Source organism: Pollachius pollachius, assembly GCF_949987615.1.
Source record: "Pollachius pollachius genome assembly, chromosome: 2".
Classification (NCBI taxonomy): domain Eukaryota; kingdom Metazoa; phylum Chordata; class Actinopteri; order Gadiformes; family Gadidae; genus Pollachius; species Pollachius pollachius.
Window position 1 is genome coordinate 48,786,650 of NC_136935.1, and position 21,514 is coordinate 48,808,163.

General features: G+C 46.5%; 1 protein-coding gene across 3 annotated transcripts in view; it reads left to right on the forward strand.

Moving 5' to 3' along the window:
• rptor (regulatory associated protein of MTOR, complex 1) overlaps positions 1-21,514 on the forward strand; it is a 151,651-nt gene that overhangs the window by 75,601 nt on the left and 54,536 nt on the right. For all 3 annotated transcript variants that reach the window (XM_079730641.1, XM_079730643.1, XM_079730642.1), the window contains exons 13-17: positions 1,881-1,964; positions 2,927-3,037; positions 5,225-5,299; positions 5,499-5,564; positions 8,212-8,403. In XM_079730641.1, coding sequence (XP_079586767.1) covers positions 1,881-1,964; positions 2,927-3,037; positions 5,225-5,299; positions 5,499-5,564; positions 8,212-8,403 — 528 coding nt within the window. The remainder of the gene's footprint in view (positions 1-1,880; positions 1,965-2,926; positions 3,038-5,224; positions 5,300-5,498; positions 5,565-8,211; positions 8,404-21,514) is intronic.

Consider the following 21,514-nt stretch of genomic DNA (forward strand, 5'->3'; position numbering starts at 1 on the left):
CATCTCTTATGGGAGCTCTTTTTTTTTTTTATTTTTACATTTAATGAAATCTTGATGAGATTAATCAAAGTGTGGACTTAATGGGTGCTGTGCCGAGGCCCACCCGGGGAGACAAATGAGATAATAACGCCACGTAAATCCTACCCAGAAACATTCCGGAGGGGTGGTTGTCTCATGGTAACCACAGCGACGACGAGGAAGTGTCCTTGAGCAATCTTCTTATGCAACAACGGCGAAAGAATTATAATTGCTCAGCTTTCGGTGTGATGCAGCTTAACAAGGAGCGATCACCTTAAGGAAGGATCCAAACAATGATGGCCAATCGAAAATAACAAAAAAAGTGCTGTAATCCACAGGGAAATGTTAACTATTTACATCATGTGAATGTACAAATGCTAAATGTAGAAACATAAAAAACATATTATTCCTGAAAAAAGGCTGGACAGCGAAACATGACAGAGAAATAAACAGCATGCGTCACTTTAGCTCAATGGTGGTCACAAAGGGCGTTTCCCATGTCACAGTGTGATCATCTGCTTCCTGCACAGTACACAAACTCTGACGTGTACACACACGCACGCACGCACGCACTTACGCACGCATGCACCAAGCGTATCTAGAGATATCCAGAGACAACCACACATATCAACACACACACACTGTTCCCCAGGCTGTTCCCTGGGGGGCAGGCGGTCATCCTGGCCAGGTCTTCCCCCGCCCCCGTCCCCCCAGCCCTGTGGTCATTCCCAAAGGAAGCCGGTCACGGAGTCCTCTGATTACACGTCCCCGCCCGGTCGGAATAGCCCTGTGTGTGTGTGTGTGTGTGTGTGTGTGTGTGTGTGTGTGTGTACATGTGAGTGTGTGTGCGGATATGAGTGTGTGTGCGGATACGCGTTTGTGTCCTTTGCGTGGGAGTTCTGCAGTGCTCCCTCACGGCCTCCATATGTCCGTCCCCAGAGCCTCTGGTGGCTCCGCCGGGCTCCGCCGGGCTCTGCCGGGCTCCGCCGGGTTCCGGCCGCGGGGACTCTGGTGTCCGGCTCGCCCACTCCGCCACCGCCTGTGTGTGGCACAGTCACACAGCCGTCGTGCTGCCGACTCTGAGGAATAAACACACCCACGGACGCTGAGTGTAGAGGAGTGTTGCGCTCACACACACGCACGCACACACACACACACACACACACACACACACACACACACACACACACACACACACACACACACACACACACACACACACACACACACACACACACACACACACACACACACACACACACACACGCGCACACAAACACACACGAGGGAAGTCCATAATCTCCGGCAGGTGCTGTTATTACATACGAGCGGCAGCCACCTGCTGCGCGTCCTCCGCGTCCGTTGTCTCCTGTCATCCTCCGCCTCCTCCCTCCTCCTCCCTGCCTCCTCAGTCTCTCCTCCTCCTCCTCCCCTGGCTTCAGCCTTCCTCCTCCTCCATCTCTCCTCCATCTCCCCCCCCCCACCTTCAGCCTTCCTCCTCCTCCATCTCTCCCCCCCCACCTTCAGCCTTCCTCCTCCTCCATCTCTCCCCCCCTCACCTTCAACCTTCCTCCTCCTCCATCTCTTCCCCCCCTCACCTTCAGCCTTCCTCCTCCTCCATCTCCCCCCCCGACCTTCAGCCTTCCTCCTCCTCCATCTCTTCCCCCCCTCACCTTCAACCTTCCTCCTCCTCCATCTCTTCCCCCCCTCACCTTCAACCTTCCTCCTCCTCCATCTCTCCCCCCCCCCCACCTTCAGCCTTCCTCCTCCTCCATCTCTCTCTTCCACCCCCCCCCCCCCCCCCTGTAGCCGGTGGGCGGGTGTCTAAGCCTGTCTCTGGTCCCCTCCCTGTTGTCCCCCAGGTGCTGCTAAGCCAGGTGCACCGTCTGCGAGCGCTGGACCTACTGGGCCGCTTCCTGGACCTGGGACCCTGGGCCGTCAGTCTGGTGGGTTCAGGGCACGCCGCCCTCCCCCGGTCGCCCACTGGCTCCGTCTGTTGGTTAGAGTCCCATACCAGAATCAGAAATGCCTCTCATATGGCTTAAAAGGCAGAGCACTTATTTTAAAATAAAAAGACAGTTCTATAGAATTCTCTGTAGATTTATGTACGTTACGTTTTTTGCCGTTTAACAGAGGCCTTTATCCAAAGAGTGTTTAGTACTTGTATGCTAAGCAAATTAGTACATTTTGTCGTCAGTAGGTAAAACGACAAGTGCTGTTAGTAGTTAAAATGCTAGATGCTGTATCGGTATATTATACAGGGTTACTAGTATACAGCTTTTAAAAGAACAGGTGTGTACTCCGTATCGGCCGATACTCAAGTTCAGGTATCCGTATCGGTATGGGGTTTGTAAGTTCGTTTGACTCCCGGCTGAAAGGCACTGGGTTCCAACCCCGATCGCCAACGTCCTCCTGAGCAAGCAGCCCTCAATTTGTACTTTCTTTGAACGCTACAACCAATAATGGTACAATGTCGAAAACGTGATTGAATCCACCTCGCTGAATATGGATACATCCATTGTGTATGGCCACCGGTTTGACAATGATTCATTCCATGCATGCCCGGCTAGAAACAGGAAACCTTGCGTCGCTTCGATCTAATTGATGCACCTGCAGAGAATAACGAGTGTGCAGCACTGGACTTTTTACGCTCCGCAATAAAAGTCTAGTGCTGGGGGCGCCCCCGGCGGCTCAACGGGTACCATATAGGCACAGTCCTGAACGCAGCGACCCGGGCTCGAATCCTGCCCATGGTCTTTCGCTGCATATCCTCCCCTCTCTCTCATACCTTCCTCTCTATCTCTCTATATAATAAAGCATAACAATTTCAAAAATAAATCTTTAAAGGTGCAGTGCTTCTCCAACGCCGTGCCGCGTTTTACTGAGGCCTCATGTTGTTCTGCCCCAGGCGCTCTCCGTGGGGATCTTCCCCTACGTGCTGAAGCTGCTCCAGAGCTCGGCCAGAGAGCTCCGCCCCCTGCTGGTCTTCATCTGGGCCAAGATCCTGGCCGTGGACAGCGTGAGTGAACTCTTTTTTCACTCCTAATAAAACAAACATTCTTTCAAGAAGGATCCCCCTGGCTAGAGGTTAGTGTCGGTTCATCGGGCGGGCGATGAACTGATGGAGAGCGTTATCATATCACAGCGCACCGCAGCAAAGCATTGGCTTAGGGAAGGTGTTGGCAAACAAGGATTAAATCAGGTTGCCATCATATTGGTTTTATGTGAAAAAGCGAAAAACGATCTGTAATCAATGTACTGCATTTTTAAATATGGACTGCATTCATACAGCGCTTTTTCAACCACTGGCCACTCGTAGTGCTTTCCAATATTGCCTAACATTCACCCATTGATGCACGTTCACACACCGACGGCTGAGTCACGCAGCTTGCCCACTGCATCCGTCCGTCAACGGACGACAGAAGGCGTGTCTAACGGATGTGGGAGTGGTATTTGCCGACGGAGCCACGATCTGATTCGCTGACGGATCCATTGCAGCCTGAAAAGTTACAATTTTCTCAACTTCTGAACGCAAGAGACGGAGCCGACGGAGCGGACGGACCCACAATGCATTTCGGGATCGCCCCGTGCAAAGTCAATGAAATCCGTCAACGGTCGGATGCAGTGGGCAAGGGGCGTTAAGCATACAAGGAGGTGTCAGGAGCAGTTATGGTGAGGGGTCTTGTACAGGGACACCTCGACACTCTAGGAGGAGCTGGCGATTGAACCAGCAACCTGCCGGTTACCAGCCAACCCGCTCTACCTCCTGAACTACATACCGCCCCGATCAATAAAAAAACGAAAGGTCAAGCGTTATCTGTGCCTCTGTCATGCTTCATTTTGTATTCATCAAGCGTTCGGCGACCAATGTCGGCGCTAGCCCCCTCGTGTTGGGTGCCTTCTGGGTGTTCACATGACGGAGAAAGGACACACACGCTCCCAGAAGGTGTTGTGCTTTTGGATGAGTTGGACAGTGCCTCAATCCCTGTCCGCCGTGACCATATGACAATGGATGATGTGTTTCCCAGCCAGCATCAGGAGTGGCCATCTGCTGTGGGGATATTTAAAGGGACGATATTACGCCACCAGGTGTGAGTTTGGTTAGCCATTACAAGCAAACGTGTGAACATCTACCTTTTCCTGTGTTTTAGTGACATCACAAGTGGGCATATCTACCTAGATGTATGCTGGATAGATCAGTCTACCAGCCTACCCAGTGGACTGTAGAAAATGTTGCTTATCTAGCCATCATACATCTATGGCCATCATACATCTGTGTACACTCGCACTTGTGATGTCCGTTAAACACCGGAAGAGGCAGATTTTCAAGCGGCTTCTAATGACTAATCACACTCTGGTTTCAGAATATCACCCCTTTAATCATATTACTCATACTCATTGGATGACGTATATTGATCTTAATAATATAGAAGTATGCTCTTATTTGGGCTATATTTGTCGATTAGTTATTGCAGGTAGAAAGGGTGTTTTGTGGCAAACACCATCTATGAAACATGATTTGAGAAGAGCCTTGGAAAATGAAATTATCTACGATTCAATCCCATTCTGAGGCCCTACGAAGAGTGTCCGAACGAGGCCTTCGTTGTGTTACGGTTTTGTATCACGGGGCGACTCGATAACAACAACCAAATATAATTTAAAACAAATTGCCCTCTGTCATGGTTCATTTTGGCAGGGTTCGGGAAGGGATATTAACTATGAATGTCTATTCAATCAAGGTGCGCCCGGTGATATTAGCGATTCAGGTTGAAAGCAGAGTCTATTTGGCAGAGCAGCGTGTGCCCAGAGACCAGGGGTTTTAATTAGCCTTGACTCATCAATTTTCATTTTTAGACTTCCTGCAATTTGTTGACTGAAAGAGCACAGGTGTGTGTGACTGTGATTACCCTCATGTGTGTGTGCATCGATAACAGCGGAGGCAATCAAATTCAAACGTTGAATACAAAACCAAACTCGCCAGTGAGAAGCCATCAGTATTCAGTCCAGGGTTTCTGATTGGCCGGCCTTGGAGACTGTACCGTCCATTCAAACCAATTTTTTTTCTCAAATAGCCCTTTTCCTACCCTTGTTTTTCTTTATATACTTCCACACTCACCTGTTATTGTTTTCTCTCCCCCGTTTGTCCCCCCTCTCTCCGCCTCCTTCAATCATGTCCTCCTCTCTGTGTTCTCCTCCATCGGAGTAGTCATGTCAGGCTGACTTGGTGAAGGACAACGGTCACAAGTACTTCCTGTCTGTGCTGGCTGACAGCTACATGCCGGTGAGTACGGCCCGGAGTCACGTACGTGAGCCGATAACCCATTCATAATTCATGGCGTTTCTTAAAATAAAATGTGCTTTCTACACGGAAACGCATTCTGGTGTCGATGCTGATGCTTTTATTTTCTCCATGGAGCGTGTGGTACAAGTAACATGAATAAGTTTATGGTTTGATGTTTTGTGTTTGTGCTGTGTTCCAGGCGGAGCATCGCACAATGGCTGTGTTCATATTGGCCATCATCGTCAACAGTTACACTACCGGACAGGTGTGTGTGTGTGTGTGTGTGTGTGTGGACCCTGAATTGTTATCCCGTTCTCCCGTGACGCCATTTCCGTGCCCATACTTCAGTCGAACTGTACTTTACGCTGTAGCTGCACTGTACTGAACCGTCCCCAGATCGAGAAGACAAGAACGTGAAAAGATCGTCAACAGAAACGACACGGAGAAGATAGATCGTTAGACTCAGAGCATAATTGCTTAAGTCATATTTCATCGGAATTATGATATCTAACTGAACCCTACTCTCCAACGCCTCATTGGCTATATCCTAAGCCAATCAGAGGGCTTTTTACATCCATAATCACTATCTCAATACAATATGAACCTTAAATATGACAACAACAATAGAGTTTTGACAAATAATTGGACAAATCAATATCCAAAACTTAACGGCAACGGATAACCCTCTCTCATCTTACCTTACCATTTCACGGACTGTTTTGAAGGGCTCGTTCCGGTGCTCTGTTTTCAGACCTTAATCATCGCCAGTCAGTCTGCACGGGGTGGGGTCAGTTTGGGTGGTGGGCCAAAGATAGATAGATGGGAACTTTATTAATCCCTCGGCAAGGTTCCCTCAGGAAATTGCACTTCCAGCTGCAGCAAACACCACGTCACAAATAGAATAACAGTAAAGAACAACAAATATAAAGGTGCAAAAGTACAAAATACTTAATGCAAAATGCAAAAAAAATTGAAAAAATATATATGCAGGGAAACAATATACGAGAAGAACAGTAAACAGGCCGATCTTCACATGCGGGAGTGCTCAAACAGTGGGGGCTGGTACGACCCTACTCTAATGTATCGCCAGCTGTCCTCACTCTAGGTGTGTGAGCAGTATCACAACGGTCAGTAACGGTACATTATTATGGCAAACTGTCTGCGTCGAGTGCTCTCCAGCTTTATATGCCCCCCGGGCCGGCCCTTATCCCCACTACTCCCCTGGGCCTCGTGGGCTGCTCCACGTGGCAGTCTGGGTCGTCCGGATCTCATGAAATGTCAGTCGAGTCAGGCGCTTGCACTCTGGCCCAGCGAAGGACCCAGTCATCCCTCAACGTCCATGTGTTTACCTAATGCTTCCACCTCTCTCATTGGCCGTTGAATAATAGATGATCTCCAACAGTTCGCCGAAAAAGCGACCATTCTCTCTCTCTCTCTTACATCCTACTACAGTGCTCACTACTACGTCAGGGCTTGTGGTGTTTAAAGCTGCCTCGTCACACACACCCAAACGGCCCTGCGTGCGGAGCCGACCTCACCGCGGTCCTAAGCAGCTAGGCTGTAAGAAAAGATGGAAGGACTTAATAAGGAAGAAGATGGGGGAGTCTTATCGAGTTCAGAGCTGCTTACCTAAGTGTGCGCGAAATGTTGGTCAAAATTGGTCAATGCATTATGTACGTGTGGAGGGCTGGGGGAACAACTCGCTCCGGTTATCCAAGCCTGATCTTTATTCTTTCTAAGCACATAAAGTCTGGATGTGGAGATGTGCAGCAGATTAAAATTAAATTATCCCAGGAGATAATTTTTGGCAAAGATGGATTCTGTTGGCTTCAGTGATTCAAAGACCCGCTTATAGGAACAAAGTAGATTGTTGCCTTATCATGAGGAATAGGAAACCACGGCATTGGTATTCATGGGGACTATCGTTAATTAAAATCTTGTTCCATTGTTGGCACAAAATAGTTTTGTATCAAACTACAATGCCTGTGATTATCAGATAGTAACGGGAAGTGAGGGTATTATAATTAACCGCAAGAGCTGTGCGGAAAAAAGCTCTCAGTTGGCCCCCAATGTCGAAGATATTAGTGTTTAAATTTGCTCTGATGGAGATCATCAGATGATCACCAGAGATCATCCGATTATCTCAAACCGAGGTAAACCTATTATCACTGAAAAGGATCAAATAGGCAGTGAGCATTGTTCTAAGCCCTGTGTTCAGCCCAAACGAACAAAAGGCATCAACCCACGCGACGATGTGAAACAGTTACCCGTCAAAACTTTCCCCCCGTCTTGACAATCTCCGACCGACTTTCCAAACTCTACGATGGCTTCGAAAACTCGACGATTGCGCCGTGACCCGATCGAGTGCTGTGATACCAAAATGTCGCTCACCCATTGCCTCTTCTTTCCCTCCCTCACTCTCTCTGTTTGATCCCTACCGCCCACTTCGCCCTCGCGCTCTCTCTCTCTCTCCTCTCTCCCCCCCCCTCTCCGTCTCTCTCTCTCTCTGTCTCTCTCTCTCTCTCTCTCTCTCTCTCTCTCTCTCTCTCTCTCTCCCCCCCCTCTCTCTCTCTCTCCGTCTCTCTCTCTCGCTCTCTCTCTCTCTCTCTCTCTCTCTCTCTCTCCCCCCCTCTCCGTCTCTCTCTCTCTCTACATCTCTCTTTCTCTCTGTCTCTGTCTCTCTCTCTCTCTCTCTCTCTCTCTCTCTCTCTCCGTCTCTCTCTCTCGCGCGCTCTCTCTCTCTCTCCTCTCTCCCCCCCCTCCATCTCTCTTTCTCTCTGTCTCTCTCTCTCTCTCTCTCTCTCTCTCTCTCTCTCTCTCTTCCCCCCCCCTCTCTCTCTCTCTCCGTCTCTCTCTCTCTCTCTCTCTCTCTCTATCTGTCCCCCGTCCACCCCCCGGCCGCTGTCTGCCAGGAGGCCTGTCTGCAGGGCAACCTGATCGCCAACTGTCTGGAGCAGTTGTCGGACCCCCACCCCCTGCTGCGCCAGTGGGTGGCCATCTGCCTGGGCCGCATCTGGCAGAACTTTGACTCGGCGCGCTGGTGCGGCGTCCGGGACAGCGCCCACGAGAAGCTCTACATCCTGCTCTCAGATCCCATCCCTGAGGTGGGTGGATCAGAGGGGCTCTCTGGCTCTGTCTGTCGCCGTCTCGCTCTGACTCGGCTCTGTTGCTCTCCCTCGCTCTCTCTCTCTCTCTCGCTCTCTGTCGCTCTGTCTCTCTTGGTCTCTCTCTCTCTCTATCTAGCTCTTTCTCTCTTTCTCACTCTCTGTCTCGCTCTCTCTCTCGTTCTGTCTCTCTGTCTTCCTGTCTCTCTGTCTTCCTGTCTCTCTCTCTCTCTCAGTCTCTGTCTCGCTCTCTCTCTGTCTCTCTCGCTTTCTCTCTGTCTCACTCTCTGTCTCGTTCTGTCTCTCTGTCTCGTTCTGTGTCTCTTGATCTCTGTCTCTCTCTCTTGATCTCCGTCTCGCTCTCTCTCTGTCTCACTCTGTCTCGCTTTCTCTCTCTGTCTCTCTCTTGCTCTATCGCTCTGTCTCTCGCTCTGTGTCTATTTTGCGCTCTCACTCTCGTTTTCACTCTGTCTCGCTCTCTCTCTCTGTCTCGCTCTCTCAGTCTGTCTCGCTCTGTCTTTGTCTCTCTTGATCTGTCTGTCTGTCTGTCAGTGTTTCTCTTTCCATCTATCGGTTGATATCACACATGCACACAGGGTGGGAATTGGCACCCACGGGACACAGGTTGATTTAGTAATGGTGGATGAATGTATCAAGCCCACCTGCCACTCTGGGTTGACGGCCAGGAATAAATCAAAGATCAGTAAAAGGCTCGGATTTCATTATCTGTAGGCTGAGAGACATCAGGCTATGACGGTATCGAGGTACTTCGGTATATCAGGGTATTTAAAAATTCCAGAAGGTAGGATTTTCAATAACGTCCAAAAATAAGGAGTCTTCTCTTTCGGTTTCCTTGAAAGGGGCGTGTGCTGGGCTGTAGCCACGCCCACACGTGCCCGCTGAACAGTCGCCTCGTTTCACGCTCACTACCTAGTCTAGCTGCTGCCTGTGGGCGGGAGCAATCAACTGTCAATCACTTTAGAGTTTACAACCGCAGTTTACAAACTACAGTTTACAACCTCGGTTTACAACCTCAGTTTACAACCTCGGTTCCCAACGCTACTCAGCTGCTTGGAACCATGAAATGCTTTGCAGAAGTGCAAACCTTCGGTCCTCTATCATCTTCAATCCATATTATTATGATTGTTTTTTGAGCTAATCAATGAATATTATCCCATTTGAAGCAGTCTATGTGCTTAGGAAAAGTATATTAGGACGTACCTTTTTTTGATTTCGTCTCTGTCCAGGCTGCTCCCACACACCAACGGCCAGTGAATTATTGCAAACTTATCCTCCAGTCTAAGCACTTAATTTCACCGGCATTGCGCTCATGAAACAATTTGCGCCGACGAGGGTAGGGCTGGATCGAAACCCGACACAGACGTATAATTGTCTCTTCCGTTTCGCTCGAGGCAGCGACACTCAATCCCGTCACTAACTGAATATTTAATGGAGCCGTGAAAATATTGCCACATATAACTTCATCTTGAGATGACTACTCTCAAGTACAAAAGCAGTTTATCAGCCGCCTGATTTCATTCAACTGCCAATCTGCCAGCAGCACCTGCACATCATCTCTGCCTCGGTCCGCTGATGTGTTGCTACCCACCAACAGGTTTACAGTCCTCCAGCAAGAGTCGACGTACGGGGGAATCTAATGCGCAGGAAGGAGAACAATCCATGTAATTATTATGTAATGTGCGTATTAAGTATTTAGACGGAACAAGACGTGTGTAAGTAGGCTAATTGCATATGAGACGCAGAGCAATGTAGGATAAACCATGACGCTTTCATGAAAAGGGGCTTTTCTTTTGCACATTATTTATTTAGTTGACCCTTTTTGTTCAAAGCGACTTACAATAAGTGTGTTCAACAAATGAAGATCAAAAAAGTACATGAAAGATGCACTTACATCAAATTCCACAAATAGGACAACTGCTCAAAATGATACATTATGAGACAATTTTGTTAAATTATGCTATTATGCCCTTTTTTACTGTTTATTATATAATTTGTTTGACCTCACAGAATTGATTTACAGCAAAAAAAGGGTTGTTTAGCACGTTATTTTTTCTCCTACTTTTATGAGTATTACAACCCCTAGGCCATGTGAAACGCCCCGTTGCTTAGAAGTTTGAGGCATTTAGAAACTTGGTGCTGACAGGGGGCTGACGTCGCTTCAGGCGCTCTGTCCCTCTGTCTACTATGGCTTCAGTACCTTACCAATTTGAGCCCGAGTCGGACCCCGAAAGCGATAATGGAGCTGACGAAGTTAATGACGAGCGCGATGTTAGTCCTAGAATGGACCGGGACATTTCACAGTGGTAAGTTTTTGTTTATGCTATTATACACACACACACACACACACACGATTTATCATGTATTTAGCCTAGCTTTTCTGACTTAGCTTGCGGCTAGTAGACTACCCGTACTATTCAAGCGTCCGTAACAAGCTTTTTATGTCCCGACATGGCATATTGTTGACTACTTTTGTCCGTCAAAATACACCGTTATAACTTATATCATCTCTACTACCTAGGTGCACCTGTGGGAATTGGGCCACTATGCCCAACAAAGTGTACGTCTACTGTAGAGAAATCCCAAAGGTAAAACTGATTTTTTAGGCAAAGCGCCACCGTTTGTTCAGAACGATCTCATGTCATGTATATCGATCATCTTCGGAGGATTCTATATAACATCCTCCGAAGATGAGTAGCCTACCACTACCACCACCATAAAACCGTATAATTAACTTCTAGTAAAATATGTTGCGTTTTTAGAACATCTCTACCATATAGCAACAGTAATACCAGTCCACTTGTAATGGAAAACGAGTAATATCACCATTCTCACCTGTTTGCTGTAGTATCAGCCAACTGTACCATGTTTGTTACGTGAAGTCATTAGTGATACCATGTTTTGTAAATGACAATCTTACTCGAAGCAGATGTTGCTTCAGCAATACCAGTTACGAGAAATCTCACCTGTTTACTGTTGTCTCAGCCATCTATTTACTCTATAACAATCAATGTTATGTAGAACTAATCAGTGATTTTAAAAAATGTTCAATAAAAGTATGACTGGAAAACAGATGTTGCTTCCTGAATCTGTGTTGTCCTATGCCATCATGTTGTACTCTGTGATGTCAAGGTGACTTTACACAGAAGTCATTTTGTCTTATTGTATTTATTAGGTACTATGACGAATGAGCCAAGTGCCAGAATCAATAACCTGCATGACACAACATGCAGGCCTAGAGCCTGTGCGTCTAGACACATACAGTCTACAATATTTACAAGTATGATTATGGACCTGTGAGGCACATAACAGATGATGAGTAAGTAATTTTGGCTGTAAGCTCCTACTAAACAAAACCAAAGCAATATTATACTATTAATATTATTATGTGATTTGAATCAATTTACCATTAAAAGAAAAACAGAATAAAACTATTAGGCCGCGAGCTACGGGGTCTTACCGTGTACCCCCACCTCCCAACGAAACCAACTATTTTTTGATGTTCAGCATGGTCAGACCTTTCAAAAAAGTTGGTTTCGTTGGGAGGTGGGTGGGGGGTGCACAGTAAGGCCCAGCCTATAAGAGGCTATTGTTGAAAACAGTTTAACAGACAGTTCTGCTCCTTGTCCTTCAGGCATCTTGCCTATCGTATAGGCCTGGGTGTTGCCAGGCACCTCACAATTCAATTCAGATTCTTCAGGTCACGTTTCGATTCAATTCGATATTGACCCAATTGCTTCGATATCGATTCAATAATACGTGCAGATGACAAAAATACCTGAATATTATTTAGGTATTTTTGTCATTTGTATTGATTTAGAACAGTGAACCTAAAATTGATGCTGCTATCCATTTGGATGTTACAACGGTATGAACTACCAGCTTTAGCGAGAACGTGACGTATGTCCCTTGCTCCAGCCTTCCAGTTTGTCATTTGTGTTTCTGTCGAACCACGAAGCGGAGTAGTAGCAGGCTAGTCATCATTAGCAACATAGCCTCTTTAGCAAACCAGCTTGAAAACACTTTACATTAAATTGCACGCAAAGCAAGACCGTGCAATGCATAAATTGGTGACCGGATTAAAGCAGCAATGAAATCAAGTGTGTAAGAGGATTTAAAAACGACATTAAAACCACCAAGAGTGGTACAAATATAAAGAAAATACATCTCAACACCCATTCACTATGGGCGCAGCCATCTTCTTTGCAAGTTGTACAGCTCTGCTCGGTCTAATTGAAAGCGATGAGATACTACGACCAAAAGGGGGCGTGCCTCAGTGAAATGCCGCAAGAAAGCTGGGAGATTTGCAACTTACCACTTGCACGGACCAGTGTTACACCGAATTCTGCTACCCACTGAAAAGTGACCCCAGGGTGCGCTGTTGCACATTTTCTGCAACATGCACGTGTGCATTATAGCAAAAACATAAATAAAACATAAGATCTCCCCCCACCGGTGGGTCTTTCTTTTCTTGATACTAATATTAATTCTAAACAGCATTTTACACAGTAGCCTATAATAGGAATTACTCAAAGGTAAATCAGCGTAATTTAACACTGACTGTAGCTTTTTATGGGTAAAGAAGCAACAGCGACCCCTGGGGTCACACTTTTCGGTGGGTTGCAGAATTCGGTGCATCACCGGCATACCATCCAAATGGATTGCAGCATAATTAACCATTTCATTGTGCTTTAATTAGCAAAAAGAGAATACAACATTGTATATTATTGGAATCAAATATTCTATAGTATTGTTCTTGAGCTAAACTTGCAGCATAAAAGTAATAATCATAACATGGACAAATGTAAAAGTGCATGTCAATTTAGGCATACTCTGTCCTAGATTACAAAATAGAAAATGTCCCTCTTATTTTAGGTTGAAATGTAAACACTGTCAAGCTCATAATGTGCTTACTTTTAAAGTAGTGCAATTATAATTAGGCTTAGAAAGTGCCATCGTTTTTGATAACAAAATAAGTCACATTGGACTGCTGGCCATAATGAACGACCAGTGAAAATAATATACTAGCATAAAGAAAAAAGGAAATAATCAATTGGAAGAAAATTCTGAATCGAAATTGAATCGACAACAAATAAATCGCAGTGCATTGATGAGTCGATATTTATACCGAGCCCTACCACAGCTTTGTAAGCTGGTGTTGGGGTTATTTAGGACATAGTTGTCGGGTCGTCATCCCGTCATGTGTGGTGCGGCCGATACGGCAGCAGTTCCCATCTGGTGACTACGTAGGCTTCAGACCACCTCTTGATTGAAGCGGGAGGCATGACGGGCAACCAGCTCAGCCTTTGGAGTGTGTGTACTCTGCTGAAAGGTCTGGAGGGATGGGGATGGTCTTCATTTACTCTTCAAATGATGTTGGGTCCTCCAAAACCTCCCTGAGCAGCCTAATGAGGTCATGTACATAGTCTGGAAGATATAGCGTTAACATACTAATGAATGTAGCCATAACAATCTGTAAACTGATGTGCGTGTGTTTAAAGATTATCTTTTACAAACGTACTGAATGTTGGATCCGTTTTCACGGGCTTCACAACACCTTCCCCCCTCTTCGCCTTCGGATAGACGACTTTATAAACAGCCTGCCCTGCAGAATTCGTAGCCTGCTCCCGTGATGTATTTTCATTGTGGTGCATTGATGCTAGATACAACCTATAGTTAAAAAAAAAAAAGCACAGCTATTAAACAACGCAGTGACAATCATTCCAATCAATGGCTTTCACAATTACGAGAGGAAGTAAGTTATTACCTGCACAACATTCCAGTCCCTTCAGAAAAATGCGGCTTTTTTTTGTGATTGTTGCGACCAAAAATCCTTGATTATGCGGCACGTTTTCTTAAAAAATGCGATGAAATATGCGGCATATTTATGCAATTTTATGCGATGAATTTGCGGAAACTTGCAAAAATTGCGGGGAAATTGCAGCTTTTCGATGACGTTCACGTCGCGTAATTACGTCACTTCGTAACATTCCCATGGCAACAGGGGGAAAAAGCTGCTGTTGTGTGAAGTAAACGCAACATTTTTCAACTTTCTGCTAAGATATATGTGACTTTTTTGCAACGTAAATGCGGGGATTATGAAATCATGCAAGCCCTGCATATTTTGCGCGGAAATTGGCAATTTATGCGGTGAAAGTACGGCATATTTGAAAAAATGCGGCCCGTGCATGAATATGCGGACTTTGGCTGATTATGCGTTGAATTATGCGATCGCATAATCACATTTTTCTGGAGGGACTGACATTCCCATGGAGGGAAAAACCACATTCTTTGGAGCAAAACTCAGTATCAGACTGTGGAATGACTCCAGCGATGACGTCTGGGGATGGTGGCTGAGTTTTGCTACATCCTTCAGGACTCGTTTGTTAAGCAGTAGTTTCTCAGCTTTGTGAAGTGCAACTGACCCTTGGGTAAAAAAAGACCACATGGTGAAATATCAGCCATTTGCATCATAAGAAAAGAGTATGCAAAGTTGTAGCACTGTTGATTTTCTGAGTAATGTTAATTTGGCACATACCAGGTTGTAGCCATTTGTTTGGGTCCCTCGAGGCTCGTTCAGATATTTGGGGAAAAGGGGGTCTTCATGATCATGAAGATTTTGCAAGTGATTTAGCAGCGATGTCCACCTTGCTACTTTTTCCGGTCCAGTGGTTGGCGACGTAGCGCACCAGTACACATGGTTCTTGATGCTCTGCAGCCATTTCTTAAGAATGTCTTCTTTGTGCGATGCTTTCTCCAGTTTCTTAGACAAACCTTTTGACAACACACAACACAAACATGTTCCTGAAGAATTGTTAGTAACTAACTAAAAGTGTAGGCTATGAATTAGGACAACACTTTACCTTTCTCAAAGTGCCAGACGGCATAGAACTGTGTGACGTTCCGTTCCCTCAGATACTTCTGGATCTGTGGATGGCGGTCCGGAACAGTGTAATCCACCTTATATCCGTTTGCCTCTAGATGATCTAGGCATCTTTTGAGTCCCTCCTTCTCCATGTGGTAACTAACCTACTTCATTGCTCTGGTAATGAGTGGGCATCATAAACACAGACAAATCATACACGCATGTATTATTCAAATAATAATACAAATATATTTATGCCAGAGAAACACACCTGAACAAGTTGAATGTCCATAATGGTGTTGCTCTCCAGATTCATCAATGAGTAGCTGCCAAACTTAGCTTAGTGCCCTAAAAAAAAGATATAAGAAGACATTTGCAAATATAAACCATATCCTATTTGGTTATGAAGTTATTTAGCAGATGCTTTTATCGAATTGTTAGTAGAAAATAATAATGTGATAAATTAATGTATGTATAGCCCGTAGGCAGTGGTGGGTAGAGTACTGAAAATCTATATTCAAGTAAAAGTACAATTACTTCCTTCAAAATCTTCTTGAGTAAAGGTAAATATTCCAATTGGCAAACCTACTTGAGTAAGAGTAAAAAAAGTACTTTGTTACAAAGTTACTCAAATTACAAGTTACTTCACATTTTTGTATTGCAGTGCTTGGATCAGTTAAAGACTGAATGAGAGAGAGAAAGATGTACTCTTAAAGCATTTCTTCATTGTGTGTATTGTTCATTAAACATACGTACAACAATACATAAAACAAAATTAATTTCATGTAATTTCAAACAAATTGACACACTAAAAATGTAAATTGATTTCAGCTCTGTGTATAAGACAAAAGGCATGAGCTTTGTAGAAACAGGATGGCTTGGTTAGCTGATTGGCCAATCAGACTTATCTTGGCGCGATTGCGATTCAGCATACGCATAGCATGCACGCACACTCACAGCCAGACACAACATCGACGAACAAGTTCTAGAGTGGTCTGCAGAATACAGAGCCTACACTAAGCCTACTGCTGCGGCTCACGGTCAGCCCTGTCGTGCAGCCACATGGCATGGGAAGCCTCAGCCGTCTCGGTGGCGGGAAGGGTGGCCGTCCGGACCCGGCCCTTCCGCTGCCTGGACTGGAACGCCACGGTCATTGTGCCACGGGAGAGGGCCGGCCGAGCCGCGTCCACCTGGGCACCACAGCAACGGCAGCAGTGCTTGGCCGGACCAGACTGGTCCTGGCAATCATCCTCCGTGGACGGCTGCAGACTGGGTTGCTCGCAAAACTCCCGCTCCGCCCGTTCCGCCACCTCAAGGGCCACCTCAAGGTTCGGAGGTCGGTGAGGCGGACGTGCCGTCCCAGCCGCGGCGGGACAAGTCCTTGGAGGAACGATTGAAGGGCTAGTTCCTCCCTAGCCGCAGCAGGGAAGTCGGGGTAGCCCCGCTGGGCGTACTGCAGTACATCCGCTGCGTAGGCCCCCAACCGTTCCCCCTCCCGGCGGCGGCGGCTGGTTAGCAACTCCCGGCTGTCGTTCACGGCCGCCCGCTGCCCGAAACGCCTCTCCAACGCCCGGATCAAGGCCCGGAGGTCCCGTTGGTCCTCTGGGGCCAGGTCCAGGAGCGCCTGCACCGCCGTCCCCTCCAGCGCCAGGGCTAGGTGGACGACCGCCTCCCCGGCACCCCAGCCGTTGTGCCACTCAACAAGCCGGAACTGAGCAAGGTACGGCTCAAGCTGCGTTGCCCCGGAGAACTTCGGCAGCTTCACCGCCGTCCTTGCCACCAGGGGGCGGTTGACCGCTGCCATTTCTCCGTCCGTGGGCCGCTGCGCTCCCACAACGCAGGGTGCGTCGGCGTCGGTTGGGGCTTCCATGGGCTCGACCGTCAATCCCAATCCTTTATCCACGTGCGCAGGCCAATCCCACTTCTGACACCAATGTGGCGAGCAGCACGGGAAGGACGAGACGGGAGCCCAGGTTGAACAATTATGCAGTTCCGTGCCCCATACACCGCACGACTGCCTTTATTAACGACCAACCGCATGCATGGAAACCAGCGCACCCAGTAAACGAACACGTCACTCTCGGTGACGGTGGCGGCAACGATGCACACATCATGTCAACACTCAACACACAACTAATTAACTACCCCAACCCATTAACCCCACTCAACCCAACAACCACACTGTCCCCGAAAGGGTCCAAACCCCCAGGATAAATGAACCCCACAGAATCCCTTGCGCAACTGAACGAGCGCCTACACCTGCGGTCGCCACAATACATAGCCCATCTCGGGAGCATATCTATGTTCCCCGGGTCCTATGTTCCCCGCTTTGAATGTGACCGGGGAACATAGGACCCTGTGAGCAAATCTGTTTTTCGTAGGATGGTAGGGGCAAGTACCGCCTTTTTCGCCTCTGATTGGTTAGAATGTCTCTCCTCCGATTGGTTATGGTTATGGTTATGGTTAACCATTACCCTAAACCTGACCCTAACCCTTTGCACCCGGGGAACATAGGACCCCCCCCCCCCCCAACTGATTACTGGACTGCAGATTCTACGTTAACCAAGGAAAATAAATAGCCACATAGCCAAGGCTAGCTCTCAGTTTAGAGCCGGTTTAGAATTGTAGTTTGAGATCTCGCGAAAAGTTTGCGGAAGATTAACGAGCCTCGGGACAAGACCAGCCGCGAGCTACAGACTGAATTATTTTATGGTAGGAAACGGTAGGGTTAATTACCCCAACTAACATGAACCTTACACACAACACAGCCACTGCTGTTATTATCACTTTAGGTTTGCTTACATGTTGAGAGACATCTTCACCCATTGGGCCACACAGTGTTAGAACAGCATCTTCCCTCAGAGCAAGCAGCTTCGCAAATCCAGTGCTGATCAAACGCAGGTGAAGTGGAGGCGACACAGAACAAGGCTCGGTAAAATCGGGGGAATAGGGTTAAAAATGAAATCTAGCCAACGGCTACGGGAAGGCTCTGCCTTTGGCAAACCATACAAGGGAGGGGTCCCTTCACGACCAAGAAAACACCGTCTAACCATTGTTAACCAAAACTTGCTGGGAGCAGCGAAATCTAACTGTTTTCTAACAGTCTTCTGACTGATGATGACGCTCTCTTCTAGAAAATTCCAGCAGTTTAGACGCTGTTCAGCGTATTACTGCCCTCCACAGGTCAAATGTTGAACTACATTGTTACGTGCAGGAACTGCAGAATTGCGTTGGAGATCAATTGGTGGTTCTCAATGTGTCCAAACAAAGTAATATATAATATAAATAGAATTTATATATATAGTATCTAAATAGTATATGTCTTTCTGTCCATCTACTTCTCTACTCAAACTCTTGTTTTGTAATCTGATCCATTCCCCCCGACCCCAGCGTGTCGAGGAAAGAAGCATAAGGTGATTCATGACGCTCTCCCATTGACTCCCAGCAAAAGTACATGCTTACGTCACCTCGGACCGAAAGTAAAAGAAAGCCGCAGAGAGAATCCCAACGAGCCATTTCTAGGCAGCTGAAATCCATGCTGAAATAACAGCTAACTGTGATTTGCGGTAGTCATTTGCTCCCCTTGTGGTATTGTAACTTTGCCAACCATTTATATACCCCAAAACATATGTAAAGCGCAATAGGAGAAGGAAAAAACGGAAAAGCATAATAGGACCCCTTTTTTATTTTATACAAATTCCCTCAAATAACATTTTGTCCCCGGTGAAATGTCAGTAGGGTATGAAGAAATGTTACCACGGAAGTTTTTAATATTATCCCTCATAGGGATGGCGCAGGATATGCTCTGTCTGCTAACAACCAATATATTTATCTCGCTACATCCGAAAATGTGTGCATAATTCGGAAACTGAAGCAGACAGAACATGCAAAGTCGACGGCCATGTTTATTACCATCTGGCGTTTATACACGCATTTTCGTGTGTGGTGCAAAGAAGCGCAGATTGTCAGCAAATTGAGCAATCCTTTAGTATCTGATGAGGTGTTTGGGGAAGACAAGTACACCAACATCCACAGATGTTTGTACTTTGCTACTCGTTGCGGTTTCTCGTTAAATTAACAGCTTAGACCGTTTGCTATGGAGTGAGATGGGACTCTGTGCTGAGATAAACATCTCAACGGCCCGGGTGCCAGAAAGGGCTGCTCTATAGCTGTGTGGAGAGGCCAGTGTACAGTTCAATTCCATTTAGGTTACTTTGGATTACTTTGTTCATTAATCCGTAATGAGACACGTTCAATTTAATACAAACTCTGTAGTGGAAAGCTGGACGCTACCATTGCGTCTTCGTGGGGGTGTTCCTGGCGTGCTAGTGGGAATGCATTTTGGTGGGGGTATTATCTGTGAATATTTTAAATATGTAAAAACATGTAAACACATAAACACAGACATATACACATAAAAACACATTTATACACATATAGACACACACACAAATGCATAAATACACACACACACACACAACTATAAGTACATGCCTGAACTAGTAAGTGGAAAGTAGATCTCAGTGGAACAGAAGAGTGGAGAAAAAATGTGCCTCATCTCGAGTGTGAAGAAAGCAAACTTTTTGTTCTGAACTCTACAGTGATTGTATTAGAGTGTTCAATGTCGCCGGTGACTCACTTTGAGGGCAGCGGGCGGACATTTTCCAGACAATCCGGAGACGACTGCAAATAGGCTTCCGTGATGATGATGACCAATCAGACGCCAGCGGCTCCCTGTGGGGGCCAATTATACGTCTGGGGTACGGACCTCAAGGGTCGACCTCGTACATCGCTGAAGAAACGTATCTCGTATAAGTGCTGGGTTCGGCAGCTGTGGGGAACTATCGTGGGACCTGGGTTGGAGATAGGGTTGGCGCGGTGTAGGTGGGGGGGGGGGGGGGGGGGTAGGTAGGTATCCCACCGCTGGTTCCACCGCCCGGGGCTGTGGACGTAGAGATGTAGGGAAGCTGATGAGCCAGAAGGAAATACTGAAGGCTGAGTACATAGATCAGCAGCTATGAGCAGAAAGTTTTTAATTAAATCTGAGGTGTGGGATGACAGCGCTGACATCCCCATGAGGATGCTGTTATTTACCTCGGGGTGTGTGTGTGTGTGTGTGTGTGTGTGTGTGTGTGTGTGTGTGTGTGTGTGTGTGTGTGTGTGTGTGTGTGTGTGTGTGTGTGTGTGTGAGACTCTTGGGCACCAATACCCATGCATCCAAAAATGGGGACATTTCTGTCCTCCTAGTTTGTGGCTGTTTGTTCAAAGGCAGTGTAGGTGTGCAACAGGGTGTCACTGTTGACGGGGGAGGATTCAAACCTGTAGCTAAAGCAATTCACTGGAGACTACCTTCATATTCCTGCCCAGGACATTTTGGATTTTCAGTTATTTCGAGGCAAGGTTGGGAACCTTATTTTTTCGAAGATATAGCCGCAGCCAATACAGATTTTATGTACCAAAAGCCCCATATGCTCATTTACATTAGGTTTTTGGAGTAAAAGATAACTACGTCAAGAATCACTTCATCACTTCTCAACTAACTTAAAAAGCAGGAACACGCGTTGATGAATGACAGCCCATTCCACAATGTACTCTCAGTCCGTGAACGATGATTCAAGGTCTCTGCGTCTGAATGAACTGCTTTCAAAATAACAAGATGCCTTATTTGTGGAATCTGTCAAAAAGGTTCAGCTTTTACGAAAGCTTGAATTGGCATTATACTCAAACGACTCACGGCCGCTTACGCAACCATCAGTTGACCGGCAACGTGCCCCAAGGAACAAAATACTATTCAAACTATTTTGTTATGGTTTTATTTGATGCTATTTTGAAACACACAACCCTATTTACCACCCCTATGGCTTGTATAAATTTGGCTTTATTTTCGAAAAACACACTAACTGTTGTTTATTCAGAGTCAGTTAGTACCTTTTGGATCTATTCCACATAGTTAAATCTCAGAGAAAAAACACGTTGGCAGTCTTTGTTTGGACTCGAATGTAATCTCCTTAGCCAGCGATAGATTGATGATGCTCTCATTGTTCAATTTGACACTCCAATCTCCCCGGGGAAAGCCCGCATCGCTTCCCCCAATATGGGTAGTTGGAGGTCTGTAGAAACACATTTAAAAGGCACTTAAAGGGCCCTGCTGGCACCTGGTTATCAAGTTTGCTGCCTTTTATGTGATGCTGATGCAATTACACTCCCCCTTGTTTCGGTTATGGCTTA